We start from the raw sequence: 24,285 nt of genomic DNA, 5'->3' as shown, positions 1-24,285 counted from the left end.
TTAGCTCCCAGGTCTTGCTGTGGCTGTGTCTCTCTGCCCTTCTGCAGACTGAAATCTGTTCAAATGTCTTTTTACTCCCTTTTCTCATGCCAAACCTTTATCTGCAGCCTTCAGCAGTGCAAGGGACGTGGTTCAATATCTCTTACCCAATACCATCGCTTTATTAGCTTATTTCAAAACAGTTTATTTCAAAACAGCAGCAGTTTTAAACCCTGCCCTCCTTAGAAGAGCAGTATTTTTCCAGAGGTATTTTCTTTTCTTCTTTTTATCTTTAGATTTATGGTATGAGTGCAAATCTCTGTTGTCCTGGTGGGAAATAGGATTTGTTGTGTCAAATAAGTGAAATTCTTGCTGTTGCAGGGCATTTGTACTGAAATTGAATTCTGCTGTTAATGATATTTATCCCAACCCTTTTAGCCTCATTACTTTAACCCTTTTTTGGTCTCTTTACCTTTTGCAGCTGTCCATTTAGAGGAATCTGCTCTGAAGGAGTTGGCAAAGGAGGCACCGTCGGCGGTGGAAGAGAAAAGCGCAGACATGGACGCAGTAACTCCCGCTGGGAAATCAGGATTAGAGCGAGCTGAGGAGGACAAATCCAAGCTGGAAGAGGAAAGGGAGCATGAGGAAACAGGAGGTGGGGAGCACCACCACTTGCACCTTTCCAGCTGCCACGAGTGCCTGCAGCTGGAGAACAGCACCATCGAGTCGGTGAAATTCGCCTCGGCCGAAAACATCCCGGAGCTGCCCGAGGACTGCAGCAGCAGCAGGGAGGAGAAGGAGCAGCAATGTCTGCAAAAAGGAACCAAAAGAATAAACCTGGCTGGGAAACCCCCGAATATTTTGATTTACCTGGGCTCTGAGGCTGCCAAAGGGAGGTTTGAGCAGGTGAGGTCAGTGCTCAGGGAGTGCATCGATGCTGAGAGCTACACCTTGTACCAGCTGCACCAGGAGCAGGTGCTCAGAGACCCCTGGATTGAAAACTCCCTGCTGCTGCTCATTGCCACCGAGGAGCCCATCCCCGAGGGCATCCACAGGCAATTCATGAAATTCCTCTCCAAAGGGGGGAAGATTCTTGGCCTTTCTTCGTCCTTCACCTTTGGGGGCGTGCAGATAAAGCACAAAAACAAACTGAGGAGGGTGGTGCACGAGCTGGTGGTGTGTAAAAAGGACAGCACTGAGGTGAAGCTGAACCTGCTGGTCAGTGGCTGTGTTTTTGAGGAAGGGAAGAAGGGAGATGGCAGCAGAGTGAAGGTGCTGAGTCGACTGAGCAATGCTGCCAAGGACACGGTGATCGTGCACCTGACTCACGGCAGCAGTGGAGGAGAAGCCATCCTTGCCCAGGTACTGTCAGCAGGGGGATTCATTGCCTCATGGCTGCTTGGTGTATAATCCTAAAAAATTGTTCCCATTGTGTGTTCTTGGGGGTTCATGTCAAGGGCAGGTGTGCAAACATGGAATAGTTTGGGTTGGGAGGGAACTGAAAGATCATTTTGTCCCCCCCCTGCCATGGCAGGGACACCTCCCACTGCCCCAGGCTGCTCCAGCCCCAGTGTCCAACCTGGCCTTGGGCACTGCCAGGGATCCAGGGATGGAATTCCATCCCAGCCCTGCCCACCCTGCCAGGGAACAATTCCTCATTGCCAGGATCCCACCCAGCCCTGCCCTCTGGCACTGGCAGCCATTCCTGTGTGCTGTCCCTGCATCCCCTGGAAATTGTCTCTCTCCAGCTTTCCTGGGGCTCCTGCAGGCCCTGCAAGGCCACCCTGAGCTCAGCCCAAAGCTTCTCCTGTGCAGGTGAGCAATGCCAGCTGTGCCAGCCTTTCCTGCCAGCAGAGGAATATCCTAAAACTCACCCAGTGCCACCCCTGCCATGGCAGGGACACCTCCCACTGTCCCAGGCTGCTCCAAGTCCTGTGATGGTGATCACAGGGGTCTCAGGATGAGGGAGGAGATGAGAAAGTTGACTCCATGTTCAGAAGGCTGATGTATTATTTTATGATATTTATTATATTAAAACTATACTAAAAGAATAGAAGGAAGGATTTAATCAGAAGCCTGGCTAAGAATAGAAAAGGAATAAATAACAAAGGTTCAGCCTGACCAAAACATTCTGAGACAGCTGGGCTGGGATTGGCCATTAATTAGAAACAACCACATGAGACCAATCCCAGACCCACCTGCTGCATCCCACAGCAGCAAACAATCATTGTTTGCATTTTGTTCCTGAGGCCTCTCAGCTTCTCAGGAGGAAAAATCCTAAGGAAAGGATTTTTCATAAAACATATTACTGACTCAAGCCCCAGTGTCCAGCCTGGCCTTGGGCACTGCCAGGGATCCAGGGGCTCCACAGCTGCTCTGGGAATTCCATCCCAGCCCTGCCCACCCTGCCAGCCAGGAATTCCTTCCCCATATCCCCCCAAATCTCCCCTTGCCCAGTGGGAGCCATTCCCAGGTGTAAATGGATGTCCTGGATGTGCAGGGATCCAAGTGCAGGGTGGGTTTCACTTGGTGTTCAGGAAGGGGAATGTCACTGCTGGGAAAACACTTCTTTTATTTTCACCATGGAGCCAGCCAGGAGTGTGGATCAGGCAGGGTAAATCAGAGAGCAGTTCTGTGCAGGAAGCAGGAATTTCACCCATAATCCATGGGGATGTCTCCAAGGGGTGCCAGAGGATGGTGCCAGACCTCCCAGTGACAGCACAGGGAGCAGTGGCCACAAACCAAACCCCAGAAATTTTCCTTTCCCAGCCCTGGAACAGCTGGAACCCAGGAGGAACAGGGAGTCTCCCTTTCTGGGGACATTCCAAAGCCACCTGGACACCTCCCTGTGTCACCTGCTCCAGGTGAGCCTGCCTTGGCAGGGGGTTGGACTGGGTCACCTCCAGAGGTCCCTTCCAACCCCAATTATTCTGGGATTTTGTCAGGTTCCAGAGCAGAGCTTTCCCTTTCTGCCTGCTGGAATACAGCTTGAGCAGATTTTGGGAGGTAGGAAATAATTCCCACAGAATCCTTACAAAAATAGGAATTGTGGCAAAGCAAGAAGTGCAGAATAAACCTTGCTGGAAACTTCTTTGTTTCCTGAGTCATTATTCAGGCTTTAAAGGTTTAAATGTTTCATATTCTGCACCTATCAAATAGCTCAGAAAATCTAGGGGGTGGAATTGGGGTAGTCTGGCATGAGCCAAAATCATTAATTCCACTTAAAATAATATCCCAGGAAGTAGGTGCCTCTCCAGTATCATGGTATTGTCATCTCTGGTTAAATAAAACACCAAAACAGAGAAAACCCTCAAAAAAACCAAACAAACCAGCAAAAAAACCCCAAAAACCACCCAAAAAAAAAAATTAAACAGATGAGTTTAAGTGTTCACAGTATTTTTTTCTTAATTGTACCTTCTGGATAACGAGTGAGGAATCTTCCATGGGAAGGTAAATGTTGGTCACTGATGATTGAAATGATTGAAATATTCCCAGCTAAAGTTTTGAGTGATGGAAAGGCTGCTAAGAGGGACTATGAAGTTTAGAGAAGAAATCATTGAGAAAAGCAGAGCAAGATTTGTTTTCCAAGATTAAATTAAGGAATATAAAAATGAACCAACTTCATGAAAGGTTCTCTTTTTTTATCAATATTTTAGGTAGGGAGCTTTCTCAGGAGCCCAGAGCACTGAAATTGAGCTGCTCAGGGATCAGGTGTCCAGACTCTTGTAGCAGTTACAGAGCTCAGAAATATTCAGGGGGTTCTTAGAAGTGATTTTGTCTTTTATCAGCTTGAATCTGCTGGATTTTTGGGAACTCTGTTAGACATTGGAGGATATTTATTGCCTTTTTTTGTAGGCAGCTCTGCCACCCAGAAAATGGATTTGATTGTGTCCCTGCAAGTTCTGCTTTGCTGCACCCTTTGAATTGATCCTCCTGCTGCAGTAAAACTTTATACTCCTGAGGTTTTCCCCAGGAATAAGAGAAGGGCATCAGAGCACAGCTTCAAAAATCAGATTAAAAGGATTAGTGTGACATTTTATAATTCTAAATGACTTCCAGTCTGGATTTGAAAAGCCTTTATTGTTTCCAGGCAGTGACATCAGCCAGGAAATATTCTGGCAGATTTGTTTCCCTTTTTTCTGGACTCCTCTGGTGGGTGGGTGTGTCCTGCCTCCTTTTTACTGTTTTTTTTTTTTTGCAATCATGGAATGGTTTGGGTTGGAAAGGATCTTAAAATTCTCTCATCCCACTCCTGGCATGGCAGGGACACCTCCCACTGTCCCAGGCTGCTCCCAGCCTCAAGTCCAACCTGGCCTTGGGCACTGCCAGGGATCCAGGGGCAGCCACACTCATTCATTTCCCTGAATTTCACTGAAAATATGTAAAACACAAAGAATATCATTAAATTCTGCAAAATGGAAGAAATGAACAAAAATAAAGGCTTTATTTAATAGCGATAAATTAATCTGCAGAGAGTACAAGTGTGGATTTTTGGTTTTTTTTTTGCCAAGGTCAGGATTAAATGTGTGAGAGGATATTTCTTGTTGGACTCAGGTGTTCATCAGTTCTGATCTCTGTCACAGTCTCACAAACCCTGAGCTCTGCAGCACTTCACTGCCACAAACTAAAAATGGAGCCCTGCCTCTCTCTCCAAGGCCTTTGAAGGATAAACTGTCCAATTAAGAAATGACACCTCCATTATTTTCACTTTTAACCTAATGGCTAACTATTTGTGGGCTGTAATGTGGATTTTTTTTCCAATAACACAAAACCACCCAAAAACCCATGGAGGAGGAGGACGAGAAGAAGAAGGTGAAGAAGAAGAAGAAGGTGAAGAAGAAGAAGAAGGTGAAGAAGAAGAAGAAGGTGAAGAAGAAGGTGAAGAAGAAGAAGGTGAAGAAGAAGGTGAAGAAGAAGAAGGTGAAGAAGAAGAAGGTGAAGAAGAAGAAGCAGGTGAAGAAGAAGAAGAAGAAGGTGAAGAAGAAGAAGCAGGTGAAGAAGAAGAAGAAGAAGGTGAAGAAGAAGAAGAAGGTGAAGAAGAAGAAGAAGGTGAAGAAGAAGAAGAAGAAGGTGAAGAAGAAGGAGCAGCCTCCACCCTAAAGCCTCCACCTTGCTTTCTGTCTATTCCTGCATTCTAAACCCTCCAACTCTGAGTTTCCCACCCTGTGGTATCACACACTTCTATCCAAACTGCACCCCCACAATCCCAGTTCTGTCATTCCATTCTGGAAGCTTCTCCAGGCCCTCAGGTCACTGCAGTGTTCTCTGGGGGTCAGTGCCTGGCAGCACAGACAGGCTGGAATTCTCAGCAGCCAGGGCTCCAACATACAAGGGCTTTGAAATATCTTGGAAAAGCAAAAAAAACGAGCCAAAAAGGAGTAAAGGAGGTCTAGGAAGGATTTTTTCCCCTCTTGCATTTAATTTCAACTTCTCAGCATCTGCTCCAACCACGAGGAGTTATTTTCTAATATGTGAAAAAGTAACTTTTTTAGACAGAAGGGTTTTTTTATTTCCACTAAATTCATGTGACTTGCTTGAGTTCTCCACACCTTGTACAACTTCTGAAAAGCTCTTTGAATTTTAATATAATTTTAATGGAATTTCAGTTGTAATGGCATTTCACTTTTAATGGAATTTCACTTTTGATGGAATTTCAATTGTAATGGAACTTCAGTTATAATGGAATTTCAGTTTCAATGCCATTCTAATAGTAATGGACTTCCACTCATGTACAAGCCAGAAAATGACCAACCTTGCTGTTGATTCTGGCAGACCTGAAAAGCAGAAAATTAAATTTAAAGTTGGTAAATACTAATTTATCAACCCCTCCAGAAAAAGTTTTTGAAGAAGGGAAATTTTAGGTAGGTTTGAGAGGAAATTGTGATGAGTTGATGGTTGTGAGATCCCTGAATTGGAAACTGATTTTATTTTTTTTATACATCCTGCCAGGCCCATTTGGAGCTGGACAGCAATTCCATGGATGTGCAGACTGAAGAGGATTTTAATTTGCTCAAAATGAGCAATTCCAAGAGATATGAAGTTCTCAGGGAGATCCTGACCTGCCTTGGGCTGAGCTGTGAACACAGTGAGGCTCCTGAGCTGACACCCATTTATCTGCTCTCTCCAGATGAGGTAAGCTGGGATTTACCCTGCCAGGGAAATTCAGTGTTCTCCTAAAGCCTGGTGGTTTTGTTTGGAGAGTTTTCAACAGATATTTCAGGTAAGTAAAAAGTTTCATTTTGAATCCATCAGTGTTTTGTTTCCTGCTAGAAGGAGTTCTGAATTTCAGCACAGGGGAATTGTGCAGGGTTCATTTTATTTTATTTCTGTATTTCTGTTAAGAACTTTTTAGTGCTGTCCCTTTGGAAGGCTGTAGTGAGCTACAGAAAGAGCTGCTTTAAAAGAGAGGATTTTTAAAAAAAAATATAAAATCAAGATAAAAAAATCTCTTGATATTAAATCAAGATAAAAAATTCTGCACAGGCTGGTAACAAAAGAGGAGATGGTGAAGAGCAGAGTGAGTGAATGGGAAGGGGCTGATGGCCCAGGAAATCAATCCCTGATTCCTGAGGATGTTGGGATATTTCCTGGGAATATTTGTCATTCAGATGTCAGCTCTCAGTGCTGCTCTCCTCTGTGTGAGACCCTGCTCTGAACAATTGTGAGGAATGTATAAAAGGGATTTTCACTTGTTTTTTCTTTAAAATATAACTTCAGAATCCTGTGTGGATTGATTCTCCATTTGTGTGGCAATGTGGAAACAAAACTAAAACCCATCTCACCTTTTTGGCTTGTATTTAATGTGCTCCAGACACAAGAATTGTTTATTGAATCTTCTTAATTTTGTTGTCTTCCTTCTCTATTTTTTTTTCATGATTATTTCTATCCAATGCCTTTGGACTTCTCAAACATGTCATAAATTAAAATTCAGCTAATTTCTATCCAAACTTGCCATCTAGTGGCACATTCCAGGGTTGCAGACCATCAATTAAAGATATTTTAACTGTATATTCTTTAAAGTTTATACCACAATAAGTTTTTAAAATTTAAATAGTAAATTCCATTAATAAATGATTCCATTCCTAAACTTTATTAATTTTTATGTGTTTTCCTGTGATTTTAATTGTTTTATTCACATATTTAATGCTAGCTTTGCTGTGTGTAGTCATTGTTTTAATGTCTTTCCCTTCAGCCTTGATATAATTCCAGAATCTTGTGTAAAAGGAAATTGCAACTTGTAACAAAAGCAGTTCCTAAAGAAGAAAGAGCACATTGAAATAAATAATGAATGTGTTAGAGTGCAGCTTTCTCACAAATTATTTCTTTTCCCCATCCATCCTGTTCTCCATAGGCCTCCTTGCTTTTCCAGAGAGCCAGGAGATACCAAAAATGTGAATTATTGGAGGAAATCCTTATTTGTATTGCCAGCAAGTGATTTTGGGATGATTTCTTAGACTTCCCTGTAATAAAAATACCACAGTGAGTCAATTAATGATCAAGCAAGCTCAAGGTCTTGTTAACAGATCCAAAAATAATGAGAAATAATTTTATATTCCTGAGATTTGGCAGCTCAGGAATGATTCCTCATCCCCAAACTGGAGTTTCTGTTGTGTTTAAAATCTTCTGGTTCCCCTCACCTGCTCAGATTTTCTAATTAATTTTGGGAACCCCAAGCTCCTTTTGCTTATGAGGAAAAAAAAAATAATTGGATTTGCTCTGCATCTTTTACTCCATTAAGAAAAAATGAGGCTGAGGGGTTTTTTTGGGTAATTTTAAAATTCTTTCAGCTTTAAGTGCTGGTTTGGGGAATTCTTCAGTTTACATCAGAGCTGTGAATTCTGTGGGATTCCCTTGGTGCCTCTTCCACCTTTTATCAGAACTCTCACCACACCTGTTTCCTGCCACCTTTTGGGCATCAAATAAAATTCTAAACTTTATTCTGTGAACAAATAGCTTCTCCTGACTTTGCCTTTGCTGAAAATTCCTGCACAATCTGTGTTTTTCTTCATCATAGTTGAGATGCTGTTAATAATCCCATCAAACCCATGCTGCTGATTGATATAAATGGGATTATTAAGAATTTAAGATGTTCCTCTCCCCTCTGTGGGTCTTTGTGCCTTTTGCAGTGGAATTTGAAGCTGTTCCTGAGGGGTGGGTTGGAATTTTTTTTACTTTTCCTCCTCAGAATTCACATTTTGAAGTTTTAATTTCCAATTCACAGACATTAAAACCACAGTCTTGCTGCATGGATTAAAAAAAGCCAACAAAACATGAGCAGAACTGGAATTATTATATTTTAAATTCAGCTGAAAGCTCTGCTGTCTGAATAATGGATGGTCAGATCCATCATTAAGGATTTTAGATCTTAGCAGGGAGGATTCTGCTACAACAACAACAATTGAAGAACAATTAAATGAAGAACAATTAAAATGCTGGTTAAACCTTAATTAAATCGACACAAATTGATGCTGAATGTCATTTTAGAGGCCAGTATTGATAGGAAAACCCAACATCTTTGTTTTTTCTGCATTTCTTGCTGGGCTGCAGAGCAAATGGAGAGGGAAATTCGGTGTCCTGTGGGGAGGGGGACTCAGTGTCTGGCACCCACATGTTCAGTGGCAGCTCCAAGCATAGAGATCTGATTTTTTCTGCAGCTTTGCCCTTAAACTCTCAAATATTTGCTCTTTCAGCCATCTCCAAGGATAATTTTTCAGACATAAATGGCCAGGATTGTGTTTTATTGCAGGGAGTTTCAGAGCAGGTTTCAAACCAAGGATTTACTCCTTGAAGAATGAGATTTGTCCCAGTGGTGATTATTCCCATTAGGAATTGTTTCACCCACACATTTGCTCATCTTAAAACTTGAGTAAAAACCCCTCAGGCTGAAATTTTTTTTTTTTTTTTGTGTATTTGAGTAATTCAGTAGCTGGGACAGAGTCAGCTCAGAGCAGATTTCCACATTTTGGTTCTGGGGTGGCATTGCCTGCTTTGAAATTCCAGGTCCATTATGTCAGCCAAGAAAATGTGGAGTTACTTTATCCTGAATAAATCTTCCTTTGAGGATGGGGAATTTGAACTCTCAGCTAACACTATAATGAACCCTGATTTCAGGGTACATTTGGAGACAATTGTTTCTGAAATATTTCCATGCATATTCATGGGTGTTGTAGGAGTTGAGATTCAACTTCAGGGTTGTTTTTTTTTTTAAATTTCCAGTGCTAAAATCAGGGGTAGTTGCACTGAAAGTCCAGAGTTTTTATTACTGCCCAGGTTTTTGGTTTAGAAGTGAACTAAGAATGTGTAATCTACAAAATGGGAGATTTGCTTGTTTTCTCTTCTCCTCAGAGTGTGAGCATCATCCCTGCCTTGCAGACAGTAGAACAAAAAACAAGATCTCTTTGGGATGATTTATTCCAGAAAGGAAATTTGCTCTTTTCTCTGTCTCAGAAGTAAAACAAGAGCTGAGAAAAATATTAAATGACCAACAGACAGTGAGAGACGTGAATAAATCACTGATAAATCATTTGTGTCCAACATTTTTTACTTTTTTTCATGTATTATGTGTATTATTTGAAAAGAGCAAAAACCTTTGTACTTGAAGGCTTTTCCCAGTTTAAGTCTTGGCTAGAAATGAAAATATCTTTCAAGGCAAAGTAGCAAAAAAAAAATTGGATGAAGCAAAGTAAATGCATCTGTACCAATAAAAATGGGTATTTGCTGAAGCACCTCACTGGTTTTGGGGAATGGATTTTAATGTGTCTGTGAAACTTCACCTAAGGACTGATAGCTGTGCTATGAGTTAAAAATATTTGGAATTTCACTCCGTGGGTTTAGGGCTTTTTGTCCATATTAAATGCAAAGGAATTTGTTGGGCTGCAAGGCTTTGAGTGTGCAGGGAGGGTGGGTTTGGGTTTGCATTCGCTGGTTTTGTGTTCTTCCCTCTCCCCTCCTCAAATTCACTTTTGTTCCTTTACAACAAAAACCTGCAAACCCAGAAGGGCCACACAAATCATAAAGCAAGCTTTTTTCAGTGTTGGCATTCAGGGGAAGTGTCAATGTCTGGATTCTAATCCTAATTCCTGCTCTTTGCTGGGGTGGGAGCGTGGTTCTGAAGGGAATTGTTCTCCAGGGTTTTGACAGTCTGTGCCTCACTGTTTTCCTCTTTTTGCTTCATTAGCACTCAGAATGATGAAATGATGCAGGGATTGTGTCCAAATTCAGCAGTTCAGAGCTGCTCTGCTCTGCTTTTTGTATCTCAGGGATATCTCCTCTTGTACCCAAGTGAACATTTGTAACATTTGTCACACAGTCCCGTGGTGGAATAAATTCTGTGTATTTGAGCATCTTTTAATTCTTTCTCCCCAGTCTTTTATTACTCTGTACCCTTTAATTCATGTGGTTTCCTCACAGAACTGCTGTTCTTGGGTGGAATTTGTAAACTTCTGGGTTCCAGTTACTTGGTAGAGATAAAACCTTAAATTAAGCTGAGTTTGTGGAGTAGATTTTGCAGCAGTCCTGATGCCTCAGGTTTGAGCTTTTCTGTTTTTCAGGTTCTGTGCTGCTTTAGTGTGTGGGTCTGGGTTCATATTATGGGATGGTGAGCTCTGTGCACAGAGCAGGGAGACAAAACAATTCCTGCTCCAGCTGGGCACCAAGGACAAATGAGCCAAATCTCAGCCAGGAGCACAAACCCCGTGGGCTGGAGAGAGAAAAACAAGCAGGGTGGGACTGCAGGGGCTAAAGCTGGGATGGGACAATGAACTGCAAGGTGCAAATGGAGCAGAGCTGATCCCAGGGAGAGACCCCGTGCCCGGCCGGGCATTTTGGGGCCGTTTTGGGTCATCTTGGGTGCAGCCCTGGCTGGGCTCTGGTGCTGCCCCAGGTGGGTCCATGCAGGAGATCCTTTGGATAAATCCCTGCTTTGTTCTTTAGCTCTGCCCAGCCTCTGATCCAGGGCAGCCTGCACAAGGCATCAGGGCAGGATGCTTTTCACAGGTACTTCTGTGCCAAGGCAGCCCTGACAGCAAAGAATGAGAGTCTCAGAATCCCCAGGGTGGGAAGAGCCCCCCAGGATCATCCAGTGCCACCCAGCCCCACCAGCATCACCCCAAACCCTGTCCCTGTCCCCAAGGCCACATCCAGGCTGCTCTGGGACAATTCCAGGGACTCCAAACCTCCCTGGGCAGCTCAGCCCAAGGCCTGACCACTCTGCCAGGGACATTTTCTGTCCCAGTCTCCAACCTGAGCCTGCCCTGGTGCCATTTGGGGCCATTTCCTCTCCTCCTTTCCCTGCCCCTCCTGTCAGGAGCTGTGCAGAGCAGTGAGGTCCCGCCTGAGCCTCCTTTGCTCCAGGCTGAGCATCAGAGAGCTTTGACTGATCCAACCTGCCCTGAAGGTTGGATCTTCTCAGAATCCCAGAATTAAGGCTGGGAAAACCCTCCAGGATCCCCCAGTGCCACCCAACCCCACCAGCATCATCCCAAACCCTGTCCCTGTCCCCAAGGCCACATCCAGGCTGCTCTGGGACAATTCCAGGGACAGCTGAGCTGCCCAGGGAGGTTTGGAATCATTGGAATTGTCCCAGAGCAGTCTGGATGTGGCCTTGGGGACAGGGTTTGGGGTGATGCTGGTGGGGCTGGGGTGGCACTGGGTAAACCTGAATTTCTCTTCCCATTGTTAGTATCCCTTTCAGGAATGCTGACAGTGACTGCAGGTGGAAGGCATGGAGAAGAAGATGATGAGGACTAATGACACAGTCACAGGAAAATTTTTCAAGAAAACTTTCTTGGCTCTTTGTTCAGAGGCAACTTTTTCAAGCAGTCCTATAGTGCAACAAGGCTGTGAAACTGTAAAACCTTTTTACTGATTTGTGAGACAGAAATTCAACTGGTCAATTGAGAGATTGTTTATCCTGGTGAGGAAGAGGATTTGAGTGACAACTGAGCTTTGTTTGGGCTGCCTCCTGTAAATCTGGCTGTGAAGGAGGGCAGGTCAGATATTGGCAATGAGGAATTGTTCCCTGGCAGGGTGGGCAGGGCTGGGATGGAATTCCATCCCTGCATCCCTGGCAGTGCCCAAGGCCAGGCTGGACACTGGGGCTGGAGCAGCCTGGGGCAGTGGGAGGTGTCCCTGCCATGGCAGGGGTGGCTCTGGGTGGGCTTTGAGGTCCCTCCCAACCCAAACCATTCTGGAATTCTCTAATTATTAGAAGGCTGCATTACCTCCTCATTTGTTGACTCTCTGAACTTCCTTCAGCCTTTTTCCTGGAGTTTTTTCAAGGGAGCCCTGGGGTGCTGCAGGTGTTCCCAGTGCCCTCACCAGCCCTGCCCAGTGTCCCTGCCCAGCTGAGCCACATCGGGGTTGTCATTCTGTCCAAAGGACAGGACAGGGATTTCTGCTGCTCCCAGAGCCTTTCCCTCCATCTCCTGCAGTCAGGGGAAGGTGTTTGCCAGCAGGGGACACTTCTGAGCTGGGTTTCAAGGGGAAAACCAGGGAAGGGATGGAAAACATTTTATGCACTGTGTGTTGTAGATAGATTTACATGAAAATATCTTTGCATGTTTGCAGCAACTGCCCTGTATAGTATTTCCTCAGTTTGAAAGCAGCCTTTGAAATTGCACAGGAATCGCTGGCATGTAGTGTCAGGATACAGTAAAACATTTCCAATTAAGAAATCTTGATGGGAGGTGAAGGGAATTCCAAATGTGGAGCCAAGTAATTCCAGGTGGTGCTTTAAGATACCTTTTCCTTTTCTGCTGTTTATCTTCAGGGAATATTTCCCATGTATTTAGGGGAGAGGGAAAGGGAAATCTGGCAAACATTGCCTTTGTTTTACACTTGTCTACTTCAAATTCTGTTCTCCTTCTTGCAGGATGGCAGCAAACATGCTGTTCCTGTTAAACAAGCATGAAGCACATTTGTAGGCACATAATAATGAGCAGCATTCTTCCTTTGCATTCTGGTTTGTAAACAACTTTTGGGCTGTGTATTGATTCCATAAATGTTTTTGAGGATCATTTGGAAAATGCAGGAAGCTTTGAGGAGTGAAAGCAAGTCTGCTGTTTATAGCAATCTCCATAAAAAGGGGCTTTAGGCTGCTGTGAGAACTAAAAGTTAATGCCTTTTGTACCGAGTAGCATTTCATCTTTCTGTGCAGCTAACTCTGATGTGAAATTATGATGTGCTGGCATCTGACCAAAGTGCCACTCATGGAATTGGATTCTCTCATGTTTCAAGGCTGGCTTGGAGTCAGTGTGCATGATACTTCACAACCACTTTCTTCAGCAGGCGTGTTCCTTCTGTACTGGAGAGAATGGAAAATTTCATTATCCCCCCAGAATGGCTTATGTAATATATATTTGAAACATTTGTGATCTCAGTCTGCTGCTGATTTCTCACTCTGGAGATGGCAGAGAGCAGCAGCAGGCCTGGGCATTTCTTGAGTACAGGTTACTCAGCAGAGTGCTGAGGCTGACTTTTCTTAGTTTCAGTTTTATCTCAGAGTTTGGGACAGGGATCAAAATTTAAAAAGCCAAACCTTGGGTGGCAGATTGACCCAAATTCAGGTGGGTGTCCCCTTCTGCCTTGCTGGGAGGGCTGCAGTTCCAGTGGCTGGGTGTGGATTTTGTTTCAGCACTCCTGAGAAAGCCTTGGGAGTCAGGGCTGCCCTGGAGCAGATGGGGGATTTTGGAGAGCAGGAATCCCTGCCCTGTGACAAACACCCCGCATTTGGCACCGCTCTGACCTCACTGCTGAGGATCTGACAAAAGTGGAGGATTTCCAAACATTAAAAAAAAACCCAAAAAACCACCCTCAAGATCCCCTGATGTCCATGGGGCCTGCAGCTAATTTATGGAAGTGAGACTGGGAAAATGAGAGCAGGCTTGGCATCAGCTGGAGCCCGGCGAGATCCTCTCGAGTTACCATTGCTCAGAAATGACGCCTCCTTCCCACAATGGGAAATTGTTGTAGGGCTTGTCTGACAGCTCCATTAGGGCTCCTTTTGTGGCTTCACTTCTGAGCAGATTATGGCCAGAATGTATGTTTAATTAACATGTAATTTAATTAAAGTGGCAAGGTGGATAGATATAGGGATAAATAAATTTATAGAACCAAGAGGAAATAGAAGCGTCCTGTTAAATCGTTGTTCAAAACAGAAAAAAATGCAAACTTCAGCTGCATTGGCAACATTCAGGTCTTCTGAATTTGTATTTTACTCCTTTGAAACATTGCATTTGCAATATTCAGGTCTTCTGAATTTGTATTTTACTCCTTTGAATAAAATCCTGCAATATTCAGATTTTCCAAACTTGTATTTTATTCCTTTCAAACACTGCATTGGCAGCATTCAGGTCTTCTGAATTTGCATTTTATTCCTTTGAAACACTGCACTTGCAATATTCAGGTTTTCTGAGTTTGTATTTGATTCCTTTGAATATAATCCTGCAATATTCAGATTTTCCAAATTTGTGTTTTATTCCTTTCGAACACTGCATTGGCAGCATTCAGGTCTTCTGAATTTTCATTTTATTCCTTTGAAACACTGCACTTGCAATATTCAGGTTTTCTGAGTTTGTATTTGATTCCTTTGAATAAAACCCTGCAATATTCAGGTTTTCTGAATTTGTATTTGATTCCTTTCAAACACTGCATTGGCAAGTTTCAGGTCTTCTGCATATGTATTTTATCCATTTAAAACTCTGCATTGGCAACTTCTGAATTTGTATTTTATTTCTTTGAAACACTGCATTTGCTACACTCAGGTCTTCTGAATTTGCATTTTATTCCTCTGAAATGCACTTGCAATATTCAGGTTTTCTGAATTTGTATTTGATTCCTTTGAATCAAAACCTGCAATATTCAGATTTTCTGAATTTGTATTTTACTCCTTTGAATAAAATCCTGTAATATTCGGATTTTCCGAATTTGTATTTTATTCCTTTCAAACACTGCATTGGCAACATTCAGGTCTTCTGAATTTGCATTTTATTCCTCTGAAATGCTGCACTTGCAATATTCAGGTTTTCTGAGTTTGTATTTGATTCCTTTGAATAAAAACCTGCAATATTCAGGTTTTCTGAATTTGTATTTTATTCTTTTGAAACACTGCACTTGCAATATTCAGGTTTTCTGAGTTTGTATTTGATTCCTTTGAATATAATCCTGCAATATTCAGATTTTCTGAATTTGTATTTTATTCCTTTCAAACACTGCATTGGCAACATTCAGGTCTTCTGCATGTGTATTTTATCCATTTAAAACTCTGCATTGGCAACTTCTGAATTTGTATTTTATTCCTTTGAAACACTGCATTGCTGCACTCGGGTCTTCTGAATTTGCATTTTATTCCTCTGAAATGCTGCACTTGCAATATTCAGGTTTTCTGAATTTGTATTTGATTCCTTTGAAACACTGCATTTGCAACATTCAGGTCTTCTGAATTTGTATTTTACTCCTTTGAATAAAACCTGCAATATTCAGATTTTCCAAATTTGTATTTTATTCCTTTCGAACACTGCATTGGCAGCATTCAGGTCTTCTGAATTTGCATTTTATTCCTTTGAAACACTGCACTTGCAATATTCAGGTTTTCTGAGTTTGTATTTTACTCCTTTGAATAAAATCCTGCAATATTCAGATTTTCCAAATTTGTATTTTATTCCTTTCGAACACTGCATTGGCAGCATTCAGGTCTTCTGAATTTTCATTTTATTCTTTTGAAACACTGCACTTGCAATATTCAGGTTTTCTGAGTTTGTATTTGATTCCTTTGAATAAAAACCTGCAATATTCAGGTTTTCTGCATTTCTATTTGATTCCTTTGAAACATTGCATTGGCAGCATTCAGGTCTTCTGCATATGTATTTTATCCATTTAAAACTCTGCATTGGCAACTTCTGAATTTGTATTTTATTCCTTTTAAACACTGCATTTGCTACACTCAGGTCTTCTGAATTTGCATTTTATTCCTCTGAAATGCTGCACTTGCAATATTCAGGTTTTCTGAATTTGTATTTGATTCCTTTGAAACACTGCATTGGCAGCATTCAGGTCTTCTGAATTTGCATTTTATTCCTTTGAAACACTGCATTTGCTACACTCAGGTCTTCTGAATTTGCATTTTATTCTTTTGAAATGCTGCACTTGCAATATTCAGGTTTTCTGAATTTGTATTTGATTCCTTTGAATCAAAACCTTCAATATTCAGGTTTTCTGAATTTGTATTTGATTCCTTTGAATCAAAACCTGCAATATTCAGATTTTCTGAATTTGTATTTGATTCCTTTGAAACACTGCATTGGCAGCATTCAGGTTTTCTAAATTTGTATTTGATTCCTTTGACAGTCCAGTTGTCCAGTAGCGTGCAGGAAAAAAACCTTGTTCTACAACACAGAGTTTATTATTGGAGTTTATCCAGCTGGGTTTATTCTAGAGAATTAAGGTGGGACTTTATTCTAGAGAATTAAGGTGGGACACAGAGTTTATTATTGGAGTTTATCCAGCTGGGTTTATTCTAGAGAATTAAGGTGGGAGTTTAGTTGGAGTTTTTGATTTAGAAGACACCGTGGTGTTCTCAGAGTTTGTCACTGGGCAAAGACCCCAAAAAATCCATTGCCAGCAGTTGGTGGGGAAGGGGCTGCCTCAGAGATTGCTGTGTTCATCCTCTGCCAGTTCCTCTCCAGCCAGGATTTCTGACATGTTGAGGGAATCTGGGAATTCCAGGTGCAGGGCCAGTGGAATTTGCCATGTGCCTGTGTGCCTGACACGATGCAGTTCCTGCAGTGAAAAGCTGATTAAAGAGCAGCTGTTGGCCGAAATCAGAAAGTTTGCTGTAGTTCCTCCTATTTTTTTTTTGGGGTTGCAGTGGGTGTTCCCAACCAGAGAACATGTTTCACTTTAATGAACCACTGTGCTCACTTGGGCTGGTGACATGGATGACAAAGGATTTACAGGAAAATCGAGGCAAGGCTTTCTCAGAAGGAAAAAGAAATCAGAATACATCTCGTGCTGGCTGTTCTCGTGGTACTTGTATTTTTCTCCTCCCAGGAAAAGTTTCCTGTGTAAAGATCCAACCTGTGTTTTACAGTTAGGTCAGGCAGAGCTGTTCTTCACAGGATGAGGTGTTTTAATTACAGGCATTTCAGCTGGTCACAGTTTTATCTCTGCCAGCATTTCCTAGAGGATCCACAGCAGGGATGAAGTTTGGTCCTGCACCTGTAGAATTCCATAATTCTTTATACAGTTTTGTACATGTGTGTGCTAATATGTTTAAAATTATGAAATTATTTTAATCTGTGTAAGATTTTATTGTATTAGTCACACTGGCCACCTCAAGTTTCAGAAATTATCTCCTTCCTTTACCCATTTCTTATTAAACACACAAAATAATAAAAGTGAGTGAGGAGCAAGAGGCCCAGAGGAGACCTGAGAGCTCCAGCCCTGAGAAAAGTTGGGATCAGAGTTCTCCATGGAGTGTGTAAATCAGAGCATGCTCCTTGACTGATGAGGATAAGAACTTCTTTTTTTTTTTTTGAGAGAGAAAAAATGCAGGAGGAAGAGCTGGTGGATCTGGTTTGATAGCAGATGAAAAAGCAGAGGCTGTGTGGGAGGAGGAGAGAGGGGAATGGGGCAACAGCTGAAGAGCAGAGGTAAGGAGTGAGGCTTGAACATGGAGAAAATAACTTGATTGCTGCATTTTCTAGCATTCCCTACAGCTGCTGGTTGTTATGTACATCTCTCATCATTTTAGCTGTAAAAATGGGGCTGCTTTGGACTGATGGTTTCACTAAAATGTGGGACAAGGTTGGATTTTTACAGCTTGTTTTATTGGAATCGCTTTCCTGCTCTAGTGTGGGTCCTTTCTCAAGCCTGTACTAAGTTGTACTGCTGAATTTAGCTAAGAAATGCTTTAAGAACTGCTTCAGAAAACATTTCAAAATATACTTCTTAATTTGTAAAAGAAACCACTAAATGTAGAATTAAAATAACAGTAAAAGGCAGGCAGTAGCAGGATCAGCATCGAGGAGATTTTAACATGGAAAGGAATATTTTCTTCAGCTGGGGAGTATTAATTGTAATAAATTTATGATTTTTGCACGTGATGAGAACTAAAATTTGGAATTTAGATCATTTAGAAGCTGAAGTCTTTTGAAGTGGGGTCACAGATTGCTGAGTCTCAGAACGTTTGCTGGGCAAACAACCCACATGTAAATTTTTAGTCAGCTTTTTTTTCCTTTGAATATAGATTTATTTACAGAACTCAATGCCTCAACAACTTCAGACAGAGAAACAAAATAAACCCAAACCTGTTTTCATTGCTGAGAGAAAGAAAGAGAGATTGTGGATATATATGGGTATTCATTTGGATTATTGAACCATTCACTTATGGCTCTTTTTTTAGTGATTGTTTTTTGATATTACACTGGGAACAAAGAAATTAATCACAATTTCTTTTGTGATTTACCATTCAACTGATGAACGGGTCATAATAGAAGTACAAAGAGTTTCATGGGTCTCATTATTAAAATGATTTCAAGGAAGAGCAGCATTCAGCTGGAGAAAGTGTCTCATGTTGAGAGCTGTGCCTGGATGTTCCCTGCTTGTGGAATAAAGTCAAGTTTTAGGAATTAATAAACATCTTAAGATCCTCAGGAGTTTTAAAAACTTATTTTGTGGGAGCATGTCTCAGCATTTCCATGGAGTCAGAACAGATGCAAATCAATTCCAGGAGGTATTTCTGAAACTCTTCTGCAAGATAAGGAACAATAATTCGTGTTTTGATGCACAATTGTCAAGATCTAAATAAAAAATTACATCTGGCATGTTTTGACTTTAGAACTTATTACATGAAGTGAGCAATTACCCCTGCATTTTTCTGGTCTGGAAGACATTTCTTCTTTCCAAGATGGAATTGTTGGGTTTAGGACTAGTGAGTGTACCACAGCTCCCTGTCAGGAGCTTTTATCTGCTTATTTTCCATTTTTAAACTGTGTTTTAGGTTTTGGGACCTCAGTTATTTTCCATTTTTAAACTGTGTTTTAGGTGTTGGGATCTCAGTTATTTTCCATTTTTAAACTGTTTTAGGTGTTGGGATCTCATTTCAATTATTTGCTGATGGAAAATAAAATACAATAGCTGAAAACAAATGGTAATTCTTATTTTTTTTTGCTTCCTTGGAGAGAGAGGCACTTTACCAAAGTTACCATGAGCAGTATAAGCTGCAAATTAAAATAAATATTTGAATTTCCAAGGTTTTTGTTAAAAATACCAGGAAACATTTTTAACTGTCCTTCTGCTTTTAGAATATTTCTGTCATTATTTTAAATGAATGTACTTGGGAGCTTTTTGCAATTATGGGAGGTTTTTCCTTATTTTCCTTTATTTTTCCTGTTTTAGCATCTTTTTTCTTCCTGTTTTAGCATCTTTTCCTTTTCCTTCCTGTTTTAGCCATATTGCTATTAATACCACATATTGATAATAACACATTTTGATATTAAAACAGAAGTCAGAGGGTAAGTGTTGGATTTGGTGTTTCAGTCCAGTGGTATTTCTGAATATCCAGAAGAGAGAAGGGTTTGCTTTTGCTGTCTCTGCAGCACTTTTGGAGGTGGCAGTGGACTTTTCTCCAAATATTTCCAAGCTTTTTTCTATCCTACAAAATCCTCTCTGTTTAATTAGCAGCCCAGAATAAGCAGACTGGACATTTTTGAACTGCATTTAACTTTATTACAATTCTTGCTGCCCTTATTGCTCCATAGATAAAAAATTCTCCATCTGTTCAAGGACATTTTTTCCTCTTAGAAGCATTTGATGATTTGCTGGGATTTGATCATTTTGCTGGTAGAATTTAACAATCCTCATTTTTTTCTTTTTTCACTGGTTTGGCAAACTGAAAGCACATATCAAACTTTAAACTCAAAATTAAATAATCATTGTTTTGCTCACAGTCTCCTGTTTCCCCAGCAATTAGGTTCAAAACCCAAAATCCTGTCCTTATTTAACCAAGGATAAATTAATTAATCACTAAATATCACGTATTGATATAGATCTAGTCTGGTTTGAGTGCATTAGTTTGTGTGCAACTATGCTGGAAGTGCATTTTAAACTCCTTTTTTTTTGCATTTTAGTACTGATTTAAGTAATCCCTGAAACTTTTTCCTGTAGGACAATTTATTTTTAGAAGTTTCCCCTTCAGTTTGGGACTATTTATTATAATTTCCTACAAAGTTGTATTTAATTGGTTAAAAGTTTATTTTTGGAGTGGATTTGTGGTAGAATTAAAAATTCTGGATCCTTTTGTGACACTAAAAAGAAAAAACAGCCAAGGTCAGGACAGTCCTAGAAAAGCAAGGACTGAAACAAAAACCCTGCTGAAGTGGAGAACCCGGACGGAACGAAGTGAAGCAAATCCTTGCCTGGATTAATCCAAAACTTTGGGGTGAAAAATCATTTTTTCAAGTCAGATGAGTCTTTAAAAACAGAAGTGGGAGATGTTTGCAGGCTCTGTGGTTTGGTTTAGTAATTTTTGAGTTCCCTGTGGGCTGGGTGGCTCTTTGGGTTAACTCCTGCTCGCAGTCTCTGCAGGGACAGGCACAGGTGGTTGTGCTCGGAAAAAAAACCCAGGAGAATCCAAAATCTTGCAGAATAAAGAATGTGCCACGCTCAGGGATGCTCCTCCCTGCCCCTCTTTGGGTCTGCAGCACAGTTTTCCTGCCCTGCCCCAGCTCAGGTCTGTCTTTGTCTCATTCTTGGAGTGAATTTCCCCAAAATCCTGAATTTCAGTGCTTACTTGGCACCTGCAGATCCAAGTGTGGAGTAGGAGCTCGTGGTGTGCTGGACTTGAGGCAAACCTTGGGTTTGTTCCATAAAATTGGACTTTATTTTGTAAGATTTAAATGAGGTTTATGTCCAGCTTTATAGGAGAAATTAAATTTGAGGCGTTTATTTCCCCATTCTCCCTGAAATGCTGTCAGAGGCTCTGGAGCTCATTCTTGGATCCTCAAATCCAAGGTGCAGCCCAGGATTGGATCTCCATCTTCCTAAGTTTCCTCTGGGGCAAAAAATTTTACTCCTTTTGCTCTGAACAAGGTTCAATCCAAGCAGGAGAAAGTGTTACATCTGAAAAAGGAGAAAATAATTAAAAACCCCGTGGCTGGGAGAGCTGTACATGGAATTTGTATCACCCATTCTCACAACTGAGCATTGTGTGAATACTGTGTTAAAATATTGTATTTTCAACCGTGTTTTTTAAGAAAAAAATATGAATTTGTGATAATCTGGGCATTGGTGAGGCTTCTTTCAGAGTTCAGTATTTGCTGTCCAAGCTTTCCATTGCTCTGTGTGTGTACAGTGTATTTTTGAAGGGTAAAGATTCAATGACACTCTGCTAAATGACAAACAGATTTGTTTTCTAATTTTTTTTTTTTTGCTTTCATTTTTCTTTACTTTAAAGAAAATACCCCCATGCTGTCATGGTAATTTTTGAAAAATATCTTTGATTAGAGAAGAGATCTTAAATGAGAATGAATTAGTGGGAGCTTAATACTGGGTTTTGGAACAGGACAAGCATATTCTTGCCATTTTAGTGCAAAATTCCCAAGAATTTCTTCCTTTCCAAGAAGTTCCTTTTGGAATTTGGAGACCACTCTGCCAGCCTGACTGTGTTTTAGGAGGAAATATAAAATCCACAGTCCGTGCTGAACATCAGCCCTGCAGTTTTGGGGCTGTGCTGGAATCCCTGAGCCGTGGTACTTTTATTAATGTTTTTTTTTTTACTTTCTTTATTTTCTGCTTTAAAAAAATAATCCCATGCTGTCATGTCCATTCTTTAAAAATATATTTCATTACAAAGAGATCTTAAATGAAAATAAATTAGTGGTAGATTATTGCTAGGTTTTGTCTTTGGAGCAGGAAAACACACCAAGCGTATTCTTGCCATTTTAGTTCAAAATTCCCAAGAAATTCTTCCCTTCCAAGATGTTTTTGGGCAACCACTCTGCCAACCTGAGTGTTTTAGAAAGGAATATAAAATCCAAAATCCATGCTGAACATCAGCCCTGCAGTTTTGGAGCTGTGCTGGAATCCCTGAGCCGTGGCACTTTTATTAATGGTTTTTTTTTTTACTTTCTTTATTTTCTGCTTTAAAAAAATAATCCCATGCTGTCATGTTGATTTTTTAACAATATCTTTGATTGCAAAGAGATCTTAAATGAAAATTAGTTAATGGTAGCTTAATACTGGGTTTTGTCTTTGGAGCAGGACAACAGACCAAACGTGTTCTTGCCACTTAAAATTCTGAAGAAATTCTTCCTTTCCAAGAATTCCTTTTGGAATTTGGAGACCACTCTGCCAGCCTGACTGTGTTTTAGGAGGGAATATAAAATCCACAGTCCATTTTTGCACGTGGTGAGAACCTAAATTTGGAGTTTAGATCATTTGTAAGCTGAAGTGTTTTGAAGTGGGGTCGCAGATTGCTGGGTCTGAAAACATTTCCCGTGCAGTTTTGGGGCCGTGCTGGAATCCCTGAGTTTTGATACTTCTAAAATTTTTTTTTACTTTCTTCCACAAAAAAAAAAAAAAAAAAAAAAAAAAAAAACCAAAAACAAAACTCATGCTGTCATGTTAATTTTTTAAATTTATCTTTGATTAGCAAAGAGATCTTAAATGACAATTAGTGGTAGCGTAATACTGGGTTTTATCTTCGGAGCTTGAAAACAAACCAAACATATTCTTGCCATTGTAGTGTTTAATTCCCAAGAAATTCTTCCTTTCCAAGAAGTTCCTTTTGGAATTTGGAGACCACTCTGCCAGCCTGACTGTGTTTTAGAAAGGAATATAAAACCCATGGTCTGTGCTGAACATCAGCCCTGCAGTTTTGGGGCAGTGCTGGAATCCCTGAGCTGTGGCACTTTTATTAATTTTTTTTTTTACTTTCTTTATTTTCTGCTTTAAAAAAAGAATCCCATGCTGTCATGTTGATTTTTGTACAATATCTTTGATTGCAAAGAGATCTTAAATGAAAATTAGTTAATGGTAGCTTAATACTGGGTTTTGTCTTTGGAGCAGGACAGCAGACCAAGCCTATTCTTGCCACTTTAGTATAACATTCCCAAGAAATTCTTCCTTTCCAAGAATTCCTTTTGGAATTTGGAGACCACTCTGCCAGCCTGACTGTGTTTTAGGAGGGAATATAAAATCCACAGTCCATGCTGAACATCAGCCCTGCAGTTTTGGGGCAGTGCTGGAATCCCTGAGCCGTGGCACTTTTATTAATGTTTTTTTTTTTTCTTTCTTTTCTTTTACTTTAAAAAAATAATGCCATGTTGTCATGTTCATTTTTTTTACAATATATTTGATTAGCAAAGAGATTTTAAATGCAAACTAGGTAATGGTAGCTTAATACTGGGTTTTGTCTTTGGAGCAGGACCACAGACCAAGCGTATTCTTGCCGCTATAGCGTATCATTCCCAAGAAATTCTTCCTTTCCAAGAATTCCTTTTGGAATTTGGAGACCACTCTGCCAGCCTGTCTGTGTTTTAGGAGGGAATATAAAATCCATGGTCCATTTTGCACGTGGTGAGAACGTAAATTTGGAGTTTAGATCATTTGTAAGCTGAAGTCTTTTTGAAGTGGGGTCGCAGATTGCTGGGTCTGAAATCATTTCCCGTGCAGTTTTGGGGCCGTGCTGGAATCCCTGAGTTTTGGTACTTGAAAAATTTTTTTTTTTTACTTTTTTATTTTTTGTACTTTAAAAACAAAACAATCCCAAATATCTTTTATTAGCAAAGAGATTTTAAATGACAATTAGTGGTAGCTTAATACTGGGTTTTGTGTTTGGAGCAGGACCACAGACCAAGCGTATCCTTGCTGCTATAGCGTAACATTCCCAAGAATTTCTTCCTTTCCAAGAATTCCTTTTGGAATTTGGAGACCACTCTGCCAGCCTGACTGTGTTTTAGGAGGGAATATAAAATCCACAGTCCTTGCTGAACATCAGCCCTGCAGTTTTGGGGCTGTGATGGAATCCCTGAGCCGTGGCACTTTTATTAATGTTTTTTTTTTTTCTTTCTTTTCTTTTACTTTAAAAAAATAATGCCATGTTGTCATGTTCATTTTTTTTACAATATATTTGATTAGCAAAGAGATTTTAAATGCAAACTAGGTAATGGTAGCTTAATACTGGGTTTTGTCTTTGGAGCAGGACAGCAGACCAAGCCTATTCTTGCCACTTTAGTATAACATTCCCAAGAAATTCTTCCTTTCCAAGAATTCCTTTTGGAATTTGGAGACCACTCTGCCAGCCTGACT

General features: G+C 40.8%; 1 protein-coding gene across 1 annotated transcript in view; it reads left to right on the top strand.

Annotated features, from left to right (window-relative positions):
- HLCS (holocarboxylase synthetase) overlaps positions 1-24,285 on the top strand; it is a gene marked incomplete at its 5' end in the record, with an annotated part of 146,251 nt that overhangs the window by 13,141 nt on the left and 108,825 nt on the right. The window contains 2 exons of the mRNA XM_084226267.1: positions 461-1,341; positions 5,929-6,111. Coding sequence (XP_084082393.1) covers positions 461-1,341; positions 5,929-6,111 — 1,064 coding nt within the window. The remainder of the gene's footprint in view (positions 1-460; positions 1,342-5,928; positions 6,112-24,285) is intronic.

Source organism: Fringilla coelebs (assembly GCF_963513975.1).
Source record: "Fringilla coelebs genome assembly, chromosome: 2".
NCBI classification, from domain to species: Eukaryota; Metazoa; Chordata; class Aves; order Passeriformes; family Fringillidae; genus Fringilla; species Fringilla coelebs.
The sequence above is the reverse complement of the archived record's forward strand: the minus strand, read 5'-3'. Positions and strand labels throughout refer to the sequence as shown.